The sequence below is a fragment of the Gadus chalcogrammus genome, chromosome 1 (genome assembly GCF_026213295.1).
Source record: "Gadus chalcogrammus isolate NIFS_2021 chromosome 1, NIFS_Gcha_1.0, whole genome shotgun sequence".
Lineage (NCBI taxonomy): Eukaryota > Metazoa > Chordata > Actinopteri > Gadiformes > Gadidae > Gadus > Gadus chalcogrammus.
The window spans coordinates 26,919,926-26,940,528 of record NC_079412.1 but is presented as its reverse complement, the minus strand read 5'-3'; the positions used below and the strand labels follow the sequence as shown (position 1 = coordinate 26,940,528).

Genomic DNA, 20,603 nt, shown 5'->3' with positions numbered 1-20,603 from the left:
GGCAGACATTACACGTCCCATAACAAGGAATATCCACAGATCATCCATGTCATGCATGGCTAAAAGCCACAGGCTGGAACACTCTACATTATGTAAGCATATCTTGGCTTTTGTTTTGTTACCTTAGTGAAGTAACAATAGAGCCATGACTATTGGTTCATGACAAATGCTCCAGGAACTTCCTCATGGAATCCTCTTTCACACTGTGGAAAGACGGACAGAATGGTAATGGTCAACGAAAAACAATGCAAAGAAAATGGCTTAAAGCTACCACAGGAAAGGTTTAGGCTCTGAGATAGGTGTATTTTATGTGCCATTTGGCTTGCAGTGCGGTCAACAAAACAGGAAAACCAAGAATAACAATTTACAAATTAGGGAATTTGGCCAACTCAGATTAACACAGCATGAGGATCGCATGAAGTAGCCTAGTCCTTCTAAAAAAAAAACCCGTAGTAACTCTAAAACTGTTTGCTAAAATACTGAATATGGAATTATCCTGGCGTAAAAATTGTGCGTGTGTGTGGGTGCGTCCGTGCGTGTGTGTGTGCATGCGTGCGTGTGAGTGTGAGTGTGTGTGTGTGTGTGTGTGTGTGTGTGTGTGTGTGTGTGTGTGGTGTGTGTGTGTGTGTGTGTGTGTGTGTGTGTGTGTGTGTGTGTGTGTGTGTGTGTGTGTGTGTGTGTGTGTGTGTATGCATGCGTGTGCGTGTGCGTCTGTGTGTGCTGTGAGGCAGAGCAAAGCGGGCCTGTCAGAGGTGTTTGAGATGTGGACTTGGGGTAAGAGTCAGACCCCGATAGGTTAGCGGTATTCAGCAGTGTCGAAACCGGCGTCAAGCGGTCTCTCTCATCATGCTTTCTTGGGCTACAGTAGCGTTTACCCGCTGCTCATTTTTCACACGTTAGCCCGGCGGAGAAGCCCTTTGTAAACAGACCTCCCTGACTAGAGAATGGGACGAAACAGCGTCGGTCACGCCGGGGTTCTGATCCGTGAAATCCAAATGAAAACTGTTTTGGATGGAATTACTTCAGGGCTTTACACGGGGAGAAGGCGAGACATCTTAATACCTTTTTTCAACCGGAAAAAATGTCAATGTGCTTAGCATCACAGTCTAGGGCCTTTGTTCTTGTAAGTCGTTATCCCTTGCTTCCTGTCTTCCTTTTAGGTATGGTTTAGGGCCGCTTTGAGTAGGGAAAGGGGCGATGGACTTATGAAAACGAACCATATATGGGGACAGATCTTTTCCCCCCACTTTTCTTTGAAAACAACTTATCCCAGCATTAGGGCCCGAAACTCTCTCCAATGATTTCCCACCCTTAGGTCAGCAGCAATAACACAGCATTGTTCTATAGCATTCCTTCAGTTGTTTCATTGGATAAGAGCGATGAAATACTCTATATGGGAGACCCTTATGAAACACACCTCTGTTGCTCATACATTTTGTGTGTCTTTTACGCTCATAAAACAATACACATCCTGATTCTGCTGACACAACCAGACAGGTCATGTCAAACTAGAAATGAACGCATGGAGAAAAGTCACGTACATTCCGCCCTGTGAAAGAGCATTGAAAGATGTAAGTGCAAGTGGTAAAACTGAGAATTATAGTTTCCCTGGGGCGATAACCTTTTCATTTACCACTACCCCTCATTATTAGTTTAACGTTTTCTTTATCGGCAATAAAAAGAGACCATATGGCTAAACGTGGCGTGAGATCACCCTGCAAACAGCTACTCCCTCTGCATATTCACCTCCCTGGTGTGTGAATGCCTTTAATGGGAGAAAGTGTATTTGCGTAAATCATACCCCAAAAAAGAAATGAATGGGTGTTCTGACAGCAGCCACTGGCCACGATACCAAACCAGATAAGGAAAGGTGAAATACGGACCAATACTTTTATTTAGATCTTTATGTGTGCCCGCCCAGTGTTATGAAACATTAAGACCGGGGCGCGGCTCCTCTGGGGTTAAAGGGGATGGAGAAGTGTATCCAGGCCAGTACAGGCCCACCGCTGTGTTGGAATGAGCTCAGTGACGGGCCCAGCAGTGGTCGGGTTGAACAACAAACACACACACACATACGCACACACACGCACACACACACACGGGGGGGGGGGGGGATCAGCTTTGAGAAGCTCCTCGGAAGCGGATCTTATTTCTACTGACTTGGTGAAGACTGCTGAGCAGGATCCCTCCCATCCCTTCAGGCCATTGGCTCATGCAGATCACGTGGACGACGATAATGGATTTGAATTGCCTTAGAGCTCACCTGCAGGGCCCTGTCCTTGTGTGCACGGTGGAGATCAGGCGCGGTGTCGTTCATCTCTCTGATGCCTGGCCCTGTCACGCAGCCGGCATGCTGGCAGGAAGTTGCCCCTCCCCCCCTAACGAAGCGGCGACCTTGAGTTTACACATCGGCACTGCATCGCCCGACACGCCGTAAAAACACACAGAATACGAGAAGAGTACACACACACACACACGTGTACTCAGACATCCACTTTTCTGCATGCACTGTAAACACACACCCACGTAGCAGCAAGATTCCATTAACAGAAGGTCAGCGACGGCATGAATTGAGCTCCAATAATTTAACACTTTGACACCGATGGAGATAAATAATCAGTCCGTTGTGTAATCAATAATGTTTGGTCATCCTCTGTGATCGAACGATTAGCCTTTTCAGGAGTTCATATTTATAGCTCCTATACGGCATGTAGAAGCACTCTGTGGGTATTTGCGTCAGTGTTATTTTCAGGCACCCAAAGTAGGCTACATTTATTATGTAGTTGTTGAAAGAACCTCTAAAAGGCTGTGTAGGCAGCTTAATGCAAAGCAGAGTGTGTCTCTTTCCTGGTCCCATCACTCTGAGTGATCGCCTCGCCCCCCTTCACCGCCTACCCCGCCTTTTTTTTCCAGACAGCCAAGAATCATCCTCTGACCTTTCAACTTCCTGCCAGGAAAGAGGAACACACACCAACACACGGACGGGGTTTTGTAAGCCGTCGCTCCGTTTCCTGATCCGACAAAGACAGAGACATGCAGCGCTGTTGATGCTGCGGCGACCTCTTGGCTTGGCACGGAATCAAAGAGCCACAGCATCACTCCTTCACCCTGACCTGCTTAGAGGGAAAGGTGAGGCGCCTGTTCTCGTTCGACCTCCACCCCCCTTGGAACCCTCGAGACACCGAAAAAGCATCCCGGTGGCTGACCTGCTGAGTGACTCTCAGCTCCCCCCCTGTTTTTCTTCCCTGCTTTTTTCCTTTGACGCATCACACTGTACTCATTGGTTACAAAACAGACACACACACACGAGAGTTTTTTTCAACCGTCGTCTAACACAATGCCGGTACAATAGTATGAACATTAAAGTTACATTTAATCTTGTTTTATACACACAGGGAAATGATAACAGCTTTTTAAGAGGTTAACAATCTTATGAAACGATAGTAATAACTTTGCTTTTGTAAGTGTTTTCAGTGGAAGGGGCCTACAGCACTACTTTTCAAAGACAAAAAAGACAAAAAAAAACGTTTGATATAAAAACTGTACATAAACGACATGGACAACATGGAAAAAAGTAAACTGAAATGTTAAGATATACAGTATGTATATTATTATCTACACGAAAATAAATATGATGAGAAATGGCTCAAGTGGTGACACAAGGTGCCTAAAGATCCCTGCTGTTGCAGTAGCTAACTTCTAAGAATAACATGTTTACATGACATCATAGTCAAAACACATTTAGCAGGGGTAACCAGCTACCAGCAATAAAGGCACTTGGAGTTCAATGTCAGACAATGGGGCTACGAATCGCTGCTTTAAAAAAACATGATAATAATTGGTAACACTTTCAAATAAGGTAACATGAACTAACCATTGTTTCACATAAGTTAATATTTAAGCAATATTTATTGACTAAGAGTTATTAACTAATGGTCTAGTGATCTTTTACTAATTGTGTTCATGTTAACTAATGGTGCTCATGTTCTCAACTAAGATATTAAGTTACATTATTTGATAAGGTTAATCACTAACCCTATATCTAACGCAATATAATAATCATTAACTAATTTAAATGAGTGGTTAATCAATGTACTCTTAATGTAAAGTGTTACCATAATTAGGCTACATGCCGACCTTGTTTTATCAAGCTGAGTTTTAAGTAGGCCTACCTGTTAGTGTATTGTAAAAAGTGTTAGGTTAAGACCTGAAATTATCCAACAGTACAGCACAGGCAATATACGGACAGAGAAATATTAAGTCGTGGCCATGAAATACTAATTTATTGCCTCGAAATACTTGTTCCATGGCCCCGAAATACTTATTCCATGGCCACAAATTAGTTTTACATAATTTTATAGTCCTTTTGCTGACTCAAAATGATTTAGTCACTTCCATGCCCGGCGCGGGACTGCATTCCTGCTCTTGGCAGGTAATAAATAATAAATCAACAGCAGGTGTGCAACCCGCCGCTGGGCATGGAAGAGATGTCATTAATAAGATGTCACTTCAAGGATTTCGAGGACACAAAATATGTATTACAATGCCACGTAATAAGTATTTCGAGGCAATCTTTGGAAAAATATATTAATATTTTTTATTTTAAAAAGAAAGAAATCCTCTGTCACCTCCGGGGGTACGTAGCTCAAGGCTATATGGTAGCCATGCCGAAAAATACAAAAAATCGGTGTACTGTTACATGGTATGGGCCGGGGTGTGTAGGCCTACATTCAACATTCATGGTTCTTACTTACTTGCAAATAATCCACACATACAGCAATGCGAGTGAACCAACAACCGAACGACATGGAACAAAAGCGCCAACGGAGGTCATTTAAGTGAAATGAAGTTGACTGTGCGTTCAGCATGCGGAGTGAGGAGGGGGGGGGGGGGGGGGGGATCTGTCCCATATGCTCCCCCCCCTTATGGCTCTGCAAGCGCACAAGTTCCTATGGCTTTTTTATTCTTATTTCCAAAAATATATAATGACAACTACCGTGTGTGTTTTTCGGAATCAGTGAAGGCCGTGCAGCCTTAGAAAACGGTTGATGGAACGACCTTGGTGCCGGCGCAATAACTCGCATCGCTAGACATAAGCAGAAAGTATTTTATCTATAAATATAAATATATATATTTATGTAAATTGAGATATACATCTATATATATAGGCTACATACAATGTGCCTTACATTCCAGTCTCTCAATAAATACATTCTGCCACGTTCATTCTCTGTAAATGGAATGCTGCTGAATGACCTTTTCACTCCTCCGTGCGTTTCTGCCGCTTTCCCCGTAATGTGTACGTTACGGGGACGCCATGCAGAAGGAACCATGCGGGGTTGGTACTGAAAGTAATCCCGTCATTGTGTCCTTGCGGAGACCCTGGACTGTTTTCATGTTCTTGTAGCCTCCGTACCCTTATGTCTTTTTATGTGTATGGGTGTGCGTGTGTGTGCATCAGGGAGCAGGTTACTATATATTCCAATTAATGGCCAAATACATCATGTCCCATCCCCCCCGCCCCACACACACATGGTTTTCCAGGGTTGAATATGTAACTAACCTCAGGCATCCATCTTTGTTCTATTTACTTGGATTCAGCAAAGTTTGCGCACATTATTGTTTTTAAACGCGACGGAACCCCCGATGTACCAGCCGTGTCATCCTCCGTCTAGCCTCTGTTAATCACGAGTGTCTCTCTGTCTCTCTGTCTCCCCCTGCGTCTCTGCCTCTCTCTCTCATGCCCTCAGCTCTGTCGGTCGCGTCCCCAAATCCCACGATCCCGGGCCCCGCATTCCTGCAGTTCTGTCGGAGCAGGTCGGGGAGGGGGGGATGGGATGCAGAGTTTCCGCGTTATGAATCAGGAGACAGAGTTTCCCCGCTATAGTCACTGCGGAGAAATGCATTCTTGTTTTGTTTTCTCACTCCACAGAATGCCCGACATTCCAGCTGGGTGCCGTTGACAGCTTCTGTAAATTCCTCCACACGCCCGCCGGTGTTCCCGCTCGCTGCCCCCCCCCCCACCCCAAGGTCCCCTCGGTGCAGGGCTGTAGCGACAGGTGATGCTCGTTACGGATCCCCCCCCCCCGGAGACCGTACAAGCGGCTCTTTATCATCCACCCCGTCTGCTGGGGCCGGGGGCCCGGGAGGTGATGGGGACGATGGTGGTGGTGGTGGAGTGTTTGCGCGTGTGTGTGTGTGTGTGTGTGTGTGTGTGTGTGTGTGTGTGTGTGTGTGTGTGTGTGTGTGTGTGTGTGTGTGTGTGTGTGTGTGTGTGTGTGTGTGTGTGTGTGAGCGTGGTTGAGTTAGTAGACGGTATCCTTGGTGATGGAGGTGTGTGTGGTGGTGGAGTCGTCGGGCAGCGAGCCCCGGCGGCTGGCCCGTGGTCGGCAGCGCAGCAGGCTCTGCAGCTCTCTAGACACGCTGCTGGAGAAGGCCGTGTAGATCCAGGGGTTGGTGCACGAGTTGAGGCTGGCCAGCAGCATCAGGATGGTGAAGGCCACGCCTGCCATGGGGCACATACACACACACATACACGCACACCCACATAGACATGAACGCATCCACACACACACACACACACACACACACACACACACACACATGAACCCACTGTTAGGTTATGAGGAATGGGGTTAGCTTTAGAGTGCTTAGGGTTAGAATGAGCACTGACATCACACAGAGGGGGTGGTGTTGAGGTGCTAATTAGCGGTAAGTAGCAACAGCTGAGTCTCAGCAGGTGAGTCTCAGCAGGTGAGTCTCAGGAATTGAGAATCTGGGTAGAGAGTCTCTGAAGGTTGTGCAGGTGTGACTCAGAGTCTGTTGGACCTAACACGAAGGACACACGTTTCTGTTGAGGAACTTCTATGAGAAAGCTTTGGTTTGAACTTTGTCTTGTCAATACACGGGGAAACTGAATGACAGGGATTAAAAGCGTGGACTGGTCACCTGGAGACCAGGTGACGTGTGGCGTGTCACGAAGAGAGCTGTGCGCCTACGGACTACGGTGGCTGGGGACCTGGGGTGAGTACCTCGCACCTAACACCCTAGATAGGTAAGATTGCGCTCACCCAGGGAGAGTTTAGGAACATACTTCGAGTTCGAAGCACCAGGTAGGGACAGACATTAGGTCACGGACTGTCTACCCAGGTAATAACGAGTGCGGTAGGGCTGGCGCGTAACACCCAAGCACACATATACACAAATGCATGCACACACATACACACACACACACACACACACACACACACACATACACACACATTAACCCACCTACACACATACACACACAAATGCACGCATACACACACACGCAAATAGACCCACAAAATCGCATGTACACACACAACACGCACGCATGCACACACAATTGTACAGACACGCACACATACACACGCACATCCTTTTAACAATATTGTCATATATACAAATGTGCCCCTCAAGATTGTACATACAAGAAACACGCACACCAACAGATCTCTATGTACAATAACATGCCCTTTCAAGGGAGTCAAGAATAAACAGCAATAATTCCACATTCAATTAAAATTAAACAGTTTACGATAATTGTTGAACATTCTGGTTATCCCTGAGGCCAGTCACATGGACGATAAACATTGTTCTGCTGGGACAGTATAATTTGTTACTTCCTTAAGCCATTTTCTCTTTTCTATTAATACATTTCGACGTAATAACCACAACATCAATATTGCGGTGTTGCCAATTCTCATTGCCGATTTGCAAACTGATTTGATTGCTGATTAACAAGTAGGCATTGTCTTGTGCAAGGGCTGCCGGCCGGCCTGTGTGTGTGTGTGTGTGTGTGTGTGTGTGTGTGTGTGTGTGTGTGTGTGTGTGTGTGTGTGTGTGTGTGTGTGTGTGTGTGTGTGTGTGTGTGTGTGTGTGTGTGTGTGTGTGTGTGTGTGTGTGTGCACGAGTTTGTGCATGTGTATGCATTTGACATAGACCCTTCAGCTTGTGTCTGTGATTGTCATATCTTCTGTGTGTGTGTGTGTGTGTGTGTGTGTGTGTGTGTGTGTGTGTGTGTGTGTGTGTGTGTGTGTGTGTGTGTGTGTGTGTGTGTGTGTGTGTGTGTGTGTGTGTGTGTGTGTGTGTGTGTGTGTTTATGACATCTGACCAGGTTATACTGCGTCGGGGGGGCACACATATGCTACATACACCCATCTCTTAGGCGTGACTATTTGTGCTTAAATGAAGGGTATAACACCCATAAAGCAACAATTAGCTTGTGGCTACGTTGTTCTTTCAGCTTTACCTCAGGCAACAGCAGAACGGACGTCAGAAGATCAGATGCTTTCTTCCTGACCAAGAATATAAATACCAGAGAGGGGCCTGCGATCCTACCCAGAGGGTTCTGGTTGTGGATCAAAGAAAACATTTATTCTGGCTTCATCGCGCCAGCCGTATGTTATAATCACACCAACCGCAACTTAGCGAGGCGTTGGGCTATTTTCTGTGGAGTAACAAGACGGATCACTTTTCAGGCAGCTGCCCCGCACCACATGATTTAGATGTGTTGGGTGGAGACCATGAATGTGCTTGGTGTAAGACATCATTTCGGGGGGGGGGGGGGGGGGGGGGGGGGATTGGGGGGGCTCGGCTCACCTTCGCCTGGAGGTTTGGGGTCCCACGCCGCCCACAGCTGGACGATGAAGTAGGGCGACCAGCAGACGGTGTACACCAGGACGATGACCAGCGTCATCCTCACGGTCTTGGTCATGGCCTTGGTGATGCTGGGGGGCTGCTGGCTGGGGGGCAGGGGCGGGACGTAGTCCGTGGAGCACCGGGGGGACACCCCACCGGGACGGCCGGCGGTCTCGTCGATGGCCTGGCAGGAGGGCTCTTCGCAGGGGCAGCCGTTGCTGTCCTGTGACGGAGACCCCCCGGGCGGACTGGGGGTCCCGGCGTGGCTCTCGGAGCGACACGGGGGTTGTCGTTCTCTCGTCGCCGAAGATATCGTCGTTTGCTCCCCCTGACAACTGTTGCCGTACTGGGCGGTCGGGGCGGCAACGTCGTAGCATTCCCCCGCCTTACTGCTGGGTGCGTGGGAGCCGGAGGTGTTGTTATGCACCGCCTTCAGAAGCGGTGCTCCTCTGTTCCCCCCTGCACCACCTCCTCCCGCTCCTCCTCCTCCTCCTCCTCCTCCTCCTCCTCCTCCTCCTCCTCCGCCTTTACCTCCTCCGCTGGACCCCTGCCTGGCTCGCTCGCGGGCCCGCTCCGCGTCCTTCTTAAAGCTCTGGAAGCGGAAGAGAACGGCGTTCTTCTTCAGCTCCGCCGTCACAATCCTCTCCGACTTAAGGTAGATGTTGTTGTGGATCTCCCGGAAGATTCTTATCTGTGAAGCAGCGTAATGGTATGTGAGGGGAGGGGGAGTCGTTCGGATCACGCTGTCATAAATATAATCTCCCCAAACCAGAGGCGTGGGGGAGTTACTGGTTTCATATTCAGGATTTATTTCCCTGTTACAATGTATTATGGAAACCACAGGCTTATTGATTTTCTGCTGCATCAAGGTGGGGAGAGAGGATAAACCACACGTTCAATGTGGTGCTTTGACGTTCGCTGTTCCTCGCCACTAAGTTACACTGCTGGCTCAGACATTCTCCCGCCATATCACATCTATATCAAGTGATATTACACCCTTATTTAGTGTGAATAAACGATTGCAGCTTTTTACAAGCATGAACATTTGCCCATATTGCTGATAAAATGCTGCAATCGTAATAAATTGCTGCTTTTAGTGAGGTTGGCACTCCGGTGCTACTGGCTTCGGTCGATGACAGCTGTGTGAGCGCAGGTGTGACGGCTCTGATTCATAGAGTATAATGGTCAGGATGTTTCAATGGAAGACCTAATATCTCATAGCAGGGCAATCGGCTCAGCCCGAAGCCGCGTGCCTACAAAGTGCATTGTGCGCATCTAGTCTCCTGCAGTCCGCCGATGAAATGCAGCGCACTCAAAACCCAGAGGACACACTCACTTCCATCTTTTTGATCTACTGGTGCCGTGGCCCTGCTCGGACCGGGCCTGTGCAGAACGCCCGATTGCTTGGCCTCTGTTATTGCCGCTTGCAGCACTTTCAAGGAACCGCTCATCCAAACAACTTCCCACTCGACACTGCACTTCACTCTCGGTTCCTCAGCCTCACACCCGCCGAGCGTGACGGCGATCGGACGTCGGGTGTCGAGAAGATGGAAGGACATAGATACGGAAGGGCTCAATCCATTTACGTCGGACAAAACGTATGTACAAGCACCAGGTGACGTCACTGCATGTGACATGTTGTAAACATTAGTGCAGGGAAATAATGAACTTCCATAAACCCAGTGCTGCGTAGGATGCTGTGTATATGACGGAGATTCTGTTCCCAGGGGCCCCTCGGAGAGGAGGGCAGATCTTCTGACCAGCTGGCCCAGCAGTGGTCCTTCCAGTGCTGTGTTAATTAGGGAAAATAGCCGGGGCCCCATGCAATATCTTTCCTTAAATAGAGCATCGGATCCCTATGGGAGGCAGCCCAGAATGTCTCCTCTCCGGGGGGGATTCTGGACAACGCCAAACAGCATCGCCACTAATCCACACACACGGCCACCTTGAGGCATCATCAAACGACCTGAGCAGCCACCGGCTCCTTCCCATAAGCCTCCACACAACCCCACTGCATTCTGGTCATTCCAACGGGGGCCCCTGTGGATGTGTGGGGCCCGCCAGCCTGAGCAGAGGGGGAGAGGGGAGGGGTGGGTTGGGGGAGGGAGAGATTATTACCTGGCAGACGGTGATGATGAGCGCTGGCAGGATGAAGACGGCCACGGTCATCCAGGTGACGTAGGCCTTGAGGCCCCACGTCTCCGCAAATTGGCCCCAACAGTCGTACTCCCCAGAGGGCAGCTCGGTGCGGGAGAAGATGAACACCTAGAGAGAGAGAGAGAGAGAGAGAAAAAAGTAAGAGAGAGAGAGGGGGGGTCGGGTAATCAGAGAGAGGCACGATTCCCGGTACCCCCCTCGCTCACATCAGTCACACCCTGCTGAGCGTACTGGGCTAAATATAGGGCCACCACATCTTGGGTTCTAGCGTGGGGGCACCGGCGATAACGCACCGCTGAGCTCTCGTTTCCTCCAAGTGGCAATGTGGGGGCATCTGTCTCTGTCTGCGCGTGTGTGTGTGTGTGTGTGTGTGTGTGTGTGTGTGTGTGTGTGTGTGTGTGTGTGTGTGTGTGTGTGTGTGTGTGTGTGTGTGTGTGTGTGTGTGTGTGTGTGTGTGTGTGTGTGTGTGTGTGTGTCACTCACACGCAGGCATGCACATGTCTTCGCCATGCATTTTAATCTGCATTCCCTAGCAAGGGCTCTTGCCTTGATGTATGTCATGCGGAAGGGACGCACACGCTTGCGATAACGTCACACACGCCGTATGAGCTTGTCACCCTTTCCCGTCTCCCCAACACCTCCCCCCCCCCCCCCCCCACCTCCTTACCTGCGGTATGCTTAAGACCAGTGCCAGGGCCCAGGCCACCATAATGGGGGTGTTCCAGCGGGACATGGTCCCCCCTCGATAGGCCTGCAGCGGGCAGCAGATGGCGTAGTAGCGGTCCACCGTCATGGCAACTATCATGTAGGGCGACGCAAACATGCCGACGATCTGCATGTACTTGACGGACCGGCAAAGCAGGTCGGGGCCCTGGAACCTCTCCGTGATGTCCCACACCAACTGGGGCAGCACCTGGAGGGACACACGGGCTGTGATGCATGTTGTGTGCGCTACACCTGACATCCAAATCTATCGAGATCCATTGTCGTTGGTCATTCATTTAGAACAAAGCATGACTAAGTTATCAGGGTATTTGCAAAGCGTTCCTTGCCGACATCCACAAACAAAACAAAAAAGCGCTGAATAGTCGTGCTGACTGATCGGTCTGTAATCCGACGTCACCGGCACAACTCAGCAGCCCATATACCAGAAGCCCTTGTTGGCAAAGCAGGACAATTCGAACAATGTCGCCGCCGCCGCCGCCGCCGCTGACCTCACTGACCTGAAAGAAGGCCACCACCAGATCGGCCACGCACAGGTTGACCATGAACAGGTGCATGGGCGCGTTCTGCTTCCTCCGCCGCAGCAGCACCCACAGCACGAAGCCGTTGCCCAGGGTGGTGAGGGCCAGGATCAGGGACAGCACGGTGATCTCGGCACGTGCCAGGCCCGCGTCCCTCACCCGGGGCTGGGCCAGCGTGTGAGGGGTGGCCGTGGAGGCGTTCCCCGGAAACACGCCGAGGAGGGAGCCATCGCCGCCGACGTGCGTCGTGTTGAGGGAGGTCAGCTGGGACAGGAAGGAGGAGGCGTTGGTCCCTTCGGCGTCCACCGTGGAGAAGAGCCCTAGCCCGTCCCAGAGGGTCTCGCGGCTGATGCTTTCCATGCCTGCGGGACAGACGGAGAGCTAAGCATGTTAGCCGCGGGAGTGCCGGTATGTGTTCGTAAGGAATAACGATACAAGCACAGAAAACCCTGCGGAAACAATCCTACGTTTTTCCCGAGATGGGTTCCAAGTCCTGGGTTTTCTCGTATGCTCCGATTTCACCAAACTCAGACATTATAAACACCGCTAATACGGTCTGATTGCAATCATCAGGAATTAAGCAGTAGCAGCGGTAATACAAATGTTTCTAATGGCTCGGAGGGTTTGGGGTTGGCACGGGGCCTCAACGGCAACTCCCTGTTCGGCTGTAACAAAATAAAAGTGTGTTCTGAGATAGTGTTGATGCATGAATGATATAGGATTTCTGTGCATTTTGGAGGATGTAAGGGCTCCTACATAATTGCATCAGCATGTGTCTGTTTGTTCATCTGTCTCAGCGTCCCACTCAGTTTGACGCAAAGCCGCTTTTGGCTTGTTTTCTTTTTTCATACTTTCTCAAGAGTGATTTGACAGCCTTTGCCTCTATCCCACCCTGCGTAGTCCTTCACCTCCGCCCTCAGCTCTCTCATCCCTCGCTTACCCCATACATTCCTGTGGACTCTTCCCCCTCTGTCTCCTCTCTCTCGCTCTGTGTGTGTGTGTGTGTGTGTGTGTGTGTGTGTGTGTGTGTGTGTGTGTGTGTGTGTGTGTGTGTGTGTGTGTGTGTGTGTGTGTGTGTGTGTGTGTGTGTGTGTGTGTGTGTGTGTGTGTGTGTGTGTGTCACTCTGTGTCTCCCTCTCTCTGTAGCTCTGTGTGTGTGGGTCTCTCTCTCTCTCTCTTCCTTGTGGATGTACAATTATATCTCCATCCGTCTCTCCGTCTGATTGCAATGAAAGTTTATTTTCCCTCCTTTATAAATACATTGTTGAACAACAAATAAAAATGATTTTGAATTAAAGTTAGTAATTTGAGAGCCCGAGTCGTGGGATTGGGGGCAGCCGATGGGCAAGTAAACAGTGAGTAGCAAACGGTCTGAGAACAAACTGGGGGGAGGACGAGGGGAGCAACGACGGACTTGTGAAAGGGGGGGGGGCGACCTACTGTCTAAGGCCTGCCAGGGAAAAGGTAGGAGAATAAGCAGTGGAAAGAGCCCAAAGAAAGACTGGTGAGGCTCATCACGCGATGATTGAGGCGCCAGGAAGGGACGGCGGCCAGGATACTGCCCTGCCGCCGCCGCCGCCGCGTGTGAGTCAGGCTGGATGAACGCCTGCCCACTGCCCAGGGCCTTTCCTGTTCCTCTTAGTAGACACAAAAACGAAAACAGCTGAAGTAGACCCTTCTTTTCTAGTATAATTTAATGTGGGCGATCAATAGGGTGATTGGTAGTACTGCGTCTTCCTCTACGCCGCTGCATCCCGCTCTGGTAGTCGCAGAGTTGAGGGCCTCGCAGCCGCTGAGGCAGCAGAACAAAAAAAAAAACAGTTACATTAGCAAGTGCTAAGTGCGGGCTTTGCCGCTGGAATGTATGAAGATGATTGCATGACAAGCCAGGCCAGCTGGACGCCACTCCTAGCATTACGGTACGGCGGTGGGGAAAAACAGAAAGAAAGCAGACTGGAACCACCATGAATCCTTGCTCTGGAAGCATCGAGGCATGGCCAAAGTACACCCCTCTTCATTTGTTTGATTGTTTCTGGTCCAACTCTCAGGTTTTAAGTGATTGTTTCAAAGTCGCTGTGTGTGCAAACGCGTTAGCCGTAATAATAACATCAATGCTTTGACGCTCGGATGTGCTTAGTTGTAAAAATATTTGGACTTCTTTATTTGTATAGCGCCCTTTCAAATTGAAGTGCTTGCACAACAGTCAAATCAGAGAGGTAAACATTGAGCGATAGAAAACTTAGTACGATTCCCCCCTTGCATCGCCGCGAGGCCCCTAGCCAGCTACGGGGTCAGCCAGGTCCAGACCTCCTTAATTTAGTTAGAGCTAAAAATAAATATGAGGACTAAATACAACTGTATAAAAAATACGCGATGGGTGTCTCGCCCGGCCTCACTGGTTTTCAAATCCTGGCTCTGATCACAGTAAGGGAACTCCTGGTCATTCCGGTGATATACCGCTGTTGAAGTCAAACAAGAGATGTTGCGCTATCTAATCAGTTGATTCATTGCTTTCCCTTTATTAGGGCTGGACTGTGGCTGTGCACTGGAATTTAAGACACGTTTTTTTATTTTCTACTGCAGTGCTCCACAATGTAATTCAATTTGCTGTACATTTGCCCTTGTAGGTAATTTCGATGTCAAATGGAGATTGAATGTAGTGTGTGTGTGGAGCACTTGACCTCTATGCTCGCTGTACAAGAATGGTTTCTTTGCCATAAACATGAATTGGTAGAACACATGTATTAATATGCTCCTGTTTTTTTTTCATAGGATGTTTATTAAAGAGACGTTTCTTGAAGGATGTTATGTGTGTCTGACTTTCTATCCAGCTGCTTGAGAAGTATCCTTTAGGGAAAAGAGTTAAATGTTAATTCAACATTAGTCTAGATGTTTTTCCTGGGGATCACATGACTTATACATGGGAGCACAAACAAACCTTAGTTTACCGGAACCCACGGGATCTATTCTATGAATAGTTTATAGTACAAATATGGATGTATCGATTTTTTTTTTAATTTCCAAGCGCAGCTCCTCAACAGACACAGAGAATTACTCAACTCCAGAGGGAACTATTGAAATCCCTCCAAATATATTCATGTCCCATTTGCATGATGGATGCATCCAAAAAATCAGGTTGTATCGTCTTCAAATTGCAGAATGGCTGGATAACAGTAGACCTGCCTGTGGCAGAGCCAAAAAAAAACATTTGGCTCTGCACGGGCCGGTCCTCAGAGGAAAATACCTTGAACTGAAGTTACACGGCAAAAGTAAATAAGGTCTGAAGAGTAACACTGTGTCCACATTAATATAATCCTGCACATGTGCTCTAAATTTGGGAAAATCTATTATGCAGAAGAAGGATATATATATCTTTTTGTACGTTCTTTGACACATGAAAAGTACGGTATTACCCGTTCTGGACCCAGCTTTCAGTACGGGTAAACAAAAAGGCTAATGATTGGATTTGATTCCTCTGGACGGACTGCAGATAGAATCTGGTTTATTGCAGTGGCTGCTTCTGTTCAGCCTTTGGAGCTCCCTTCCCCTAAGTGATGAATCAGTCAATATTGTCCTTGCCATCCCTCAATCCAAACCGTGGGTCCCCCCCCCACGCAGCACCGCTAAATCAGCACAATGCCATCCGCTCTGAGACTCCTTCCGTTCTCCTCGCACACCATCCCTCCCAGTGCTCTTAAGCTCCCACAAACCCTTTGCAAACGCGCACGTCCCTAGAGATCCGGGTGTGACCACAACTCATGTTGTGGGATCGCACAAGATAACATTACAGCAAACTTTTCCATCTGCGTTTTTGTGCTCTTCTTCTGTTGTCTTTGTTTGCCGACTTTACTGAAACAGGGGAAGTTGTTGCTGTTGCTATGCACACACACTACTGGATAAGGAGCTGTTATCCTGGCCTTAGGTCTTGGTCAAACTGTATTGCATTCACTCTGGGCCTTCTGTTTTATCTGGCATTTTATTTGACCGAACTGAACACAATCTGTATGGTGATGTGTCCGCCCTCATCCTATGTGTATTCTTTAATGTCATGTTTAACTGACTCCTCTATGATTGTGGGTTGATCGTCCACAGAATTTTACAACTCTTTCACACCAATGTTGAAACGGACCCACACATCGGTCAACTGACATAGGTTTTGAAAGTGCTCTATAAATAAAGGTGACCCCCCTTCTTTTCATTTATTCTATTATTTTATTGGAAGTTGATGTATAACCCTGCCTTCTTTTGTGTGATACCCTTGCAATAACCTAACAATGGAGTGTGTGTGTGTGTGTGTGTGTGTGTGTGTGTGTGTGTGTGTGTGTGTGTGTGTGTGTGTGTGTGTGTGTGTGTGTGTGTGTGTGTGTGTGTGTGTGTGTGTGTGTGTGTGTGTGTGTGTGTTGGACTGGATGGACCTGTACATTGGCAACGCTTGGCTAATCCGTGCCCTAACCTGATGCCCGGGCTACTGCAGCACAAAGAACAGCTAGGAGAATTAACACCGCCCCAGTTGTTGTTTGTTCCTGTCAGTATCAATATTAGCTCTCTGCCCTGAAACCCCTGACATGGGGCTCGCCGGTCACGGCTCTGCGTCTCCCCACTCCTCATTGTTGTTCTCTAAACCCTGTAGATCTCTCTGTCTCTGTCTCTGTCTCTGTCTCTGTCTCTCTCTCTCTCTCTCTCTCTCTCTCTCTCTCTCTCTCTCTCTCCTCTCTCTCTCTCTCTCTCTCTCTCTCTCTCTCTCTCTCTCTCTCTCTCTCTCTCTCTCTCTCTCTCTCTCTCTCTCTCTCTCTCTCCTCTTCTGCTGTCCCCTCTACCGCCCCTTCAACAGCAGGATCTCGTGTCATTCACCCCTGGAGAGGCACATCAATGCTCCTTTCGTTCTGATTAGCGACCTCATTGTTGGATTCTGCCAGCAGGTAATCTATCGCGACGGTATCTAGGGGCTCTGCCTTCCAGACCTACGCCATATCCCCAAGTTATGACCTTATTTACATACCGATCAATAGTGCATTAGTCAACACCGGCCCGATTGAATCACGCTGTCTCACATGCTAGGCTGTGAACTCTCATCCACAAGATATAAAAGGTCATGCCTCGCTTTCTTCTTCAGGCAAAGCTTGAACCATGCATGGCTCCCACCTATATAAAGCATATGGACACAGACACACATTCAGGGACACACACACCCATGAACGTATGCATGCACTTCGTGCCATGCACGCACACAGACAGAGAGACAGACATTCACAAATTCATGCATGCACGCGCGCACATGCATAAACACCCATTTAATCTTCGATTTACCCTGTCGGAATGAGACCCTTTAGTGCCGAATCTTTACGGTATTATATTCTAAGAAATTCTTACTATATATATATATATATATATATATATATATATATATAATTTGGCAGGCGAAGCTGTACGATTCCAGAGTGAATTCTGAAGGTGGCCTTGTCGCATGCCCATCGTCCTCCCATGATTGATAAGCCCCCTCCCTCTCTGCTGCCACACGGCAGCGGACCAGCCCTGCCGGGGGAACCAGGTGGACGGCCGTGTCATTTGGCCTGAGCCTTACAAACATCTCGTTAAAAGCCACTCACAGGGGGCCGCGCCCCATGGTGCACACACACACTGATACGTTCAGCACCTGACCACGTCTCCACGCAACGTCTTGGCCGTTGCGTGCAACCGCCGCCGTTTCGTACTCAAGTAGCCTCATACCTTGGGACATTAAGCTTAGTTTACCGCTTAATGTCCCAAGGTACATTAAGCCCTGTTTGTTTCCACAACACAGCCCCCCCCCCCCCCCCCCCCCTGCCCCCCCTTCCCCGGCCAATGGACAGTTGGAGAGGGTCCAGGTCCTTATCTGTACCGGTAAAGGACCCGTTCCCGTTCAATGTTTTCTTTGTTATGTATCATTAACCAGCCGACGGCCGGCCCACACGTGCCTCCCCAGCGCCGCAGCGGCGTGTCTGCTGGAAGTCCTGCGGGGCGGCTCGGAGGCTGATCCCCCGCGCTCCACACAGAGGCACAGTGTGAGCACAAACCAACAACAGACTACAGGCCAGACCCTACCACCCCCCCCCCACCTCCCTCCCTTGCCAACGCGTCTGAGATCTGGTGCCACATTTATACGCTGATGATATAAATCACAGAGCAGAACCAACAGAGAGGAACGGAAGAAGAACAAGATGATGATGATGATGATGGTGATGGTAATATCTTTTCTCGATGGAAAGTTCTGTCCACAATTACAATCAAGGAAGTCGTTTTTGAGAATACTGCGCAAACGTGCCAAACTTAGAAGAGGCAACCAGGGAGCCGTGCGGTATGGGGAAATGAGCGAAACAAGAGGAAAAACACAGAAGACTTGGCTCTCTTGAAATCCAGGTGGTCCGAAGCAGACAAATGACAATGCCGTACGCTGAGTTATTGACTGGAATCGCCTTCTGCTAAGATTGTGTGTAATGTCTGAGCAATCATACTCTTGGGACAGGAAGAGACTGTGTGTCTCAAATGTCTCTACTCAAGAGTTGGAGTGGTGCCCTTGTACACACGTTGACGACCATATGAATACAATGCAAATCATGACCCTGTCTCCTTTCAGGCATGTTCATACAGCATATGTCAATACTGAAAAATCAAGAAGTACCTTGTGTGTTAATTTATTCCAGTTAATCGATTAAAAGACCTGACGATCTAAGTTTAGGGGTGTAACAAACACACTCTCTCTTCACAATAGCTGCACCTTTTAAAATCATAACATACGGGCTAAGACATAATGTATTCACTGTGGAATATTATTCATGCAAATGTGCATAGAGAGACACAGGAATACACTCAATCACAGCCATCTACATACATGGACATTTACACAAACACACCACACACACACACACACACACACACACACACACACACACACACACACACACACACACACACACACACACACACACACACACACACACACACACACACACACACGTATACAGAATCACGCACATGCACACACACATACAGAATCATGCACAAGCACCCACACACAGATGTGGGTACAAGCACACGTGGGTATAAACACACACACACACACACACACACACACACACACACACACACACACACACAGGAGGTAATAAAAGCACCCCAAGGTGAGTGTATATCTTCCACCCAACTCCCCCTCACCTTGTTGTCAGTGCATGGTAGTCGTCCAGACGCGGGCTCCTGTCTCACTGGCGTGGGGTGTCTGAGACGGAGACACGGCAGCGTTAGAGCCCATTACATCAGCTTGGATTACACCGCACATCGCCTCGCCTAGACCCCGTATGACTGCTGTCAGCTTATCGTCATGTGTCAGCATATAATTGCTCCCAGTTCATTGTTTGATGTGTGCCTTTTGATGGCATTCTTGTATGAATTACAGTACATCTAAGCATTGTGCGCTAATGTGTGCTGTGATTCATGGCCGTCGGGCTTGAATTGTCGAGCAAAGTACTTATTTAACATGACAATTTGTTCTGTTTGTTTTGTGATTAGGGGGAGAACCCTTGTTTTTCACCTGATCATTGGATAACCAACACCCCTGTAGCTCCTTTCAGGGTTAGGCGGACCCCTCCATGCTCTGTTGATTAATGCAGTCATATCTTGACCCCTCCATGCTCTGTGGATTAATGCAGTCATATCTTGACCCCTCCATGCTCTGTGGATTAATGCAGTCATATCTTGACCCCTCCATGCTCTGTGGATTAATGCAGTCATATCTAGACCCCTCCATACTCACTGCATTAATGCCGTCATATCTTGACCCCTCCATGCTCAGTTCATTAATGCATTCATATTAAACTGGACACGTCACGTTGATTAGAACATGGGCTTTCTATATTTATTACAATTACAGATTGTCTGATTACGTTTTTAGTTTTTGACTTTTTGATGGTGCTGTTGAATGTCATGCTGTTCATTTGTTTTAAATTATATTATTTTGAGGACATGTTAGCAGAGTCACATGGGAAATATCAATTTAATTCAATCACATTCCCTCTGAAACTAATGTGAGAGGACAGACATGTGACCTAGCTAATGGGCTTAAAAAAACGATTTCCCACTCGTATTTATTAGATAATATGTAACAAACCGCAATCTATCTTTTTTGTAATCATTTTATATAATAATAATAATAATAATATTTTTTTATAATAATTGTATTATTATTATTATTATTACTACTACTACTAATGCTGCATTAACATTATAATTATTCGTATTCTAACTGTTAAAATTATTATTATTATTATTATGATAATCAAACAACAACAGCAATATCACAAACCAAGCCATTTACTTACTTATATAGTGCCTCACCAAAAGACCACCAAAATCCCAAGCTTGCAAAATGTACACATCCTACGACACCAATGTGAAGTTTGAATGTCAGAAACAGTTGATTTGTGAATGATTCGGAAATCCAATCAAAGAATTTGGAGCTGTAGACCGGCTCTATTAGAGCCCGCTGGTTGAGAAGGAACCTGCTCT

The 20,603-nt window shown here is 48.1% G+C and overlaps 1 protein-coding gene across 1 annotated transcript in view; it reads right to left on the bottom strand.

Moving 5' to 3' along the window:
* Positions 1-5,990: 5,990 nt before the first annotated feature.
* The window catches only part of LOC130389243 (vasopressin V2 receptor-like), a 14,804-nt gene continuing 191 nt past the window's right edge, over positions 5,991-20,603 (bottom strand). Inside the window, exons 1-8 of the mRNA XM_056598937.1 lie at positions 20,417-20,603; positions 19,257-19,317; positions 12,045-12,427; positions 11,489-11,734; positions 10,783-10,929; positions 9,190-9,355; positions 8,626-9,111; positions 5,991-6,505 (exon numbers count right to left, since the gene is read on the bottom strand). The exon at positions 20,417-20,603 is cut by the window's right edge and continues 191 nt beyond it. Coding sequence (XP_056454912.1) covers positions 6,306-6,505; positions 8,626-9,111; positions 9,190-9,355; positions 10,783-10,929; positions 11,489-11,734; positions 12,045-12,425 — 1,626 coding nt within the window. The 5' untranslated portion in view covers positions 12,426-12,427; positions 19,257-19,317; positions 20,417-20,603 and the 3' untranslated portion in view covers positions 5,991-6,305. The remainder of the gene's footprint in view (positions 6,506-8,625; positions 9,112-9,189; positions 9,356-10,782; positions 10,930-11,488; positions 11,735-12,044; positions 12,428-19,256; positions 19,318-20,416) is intronic.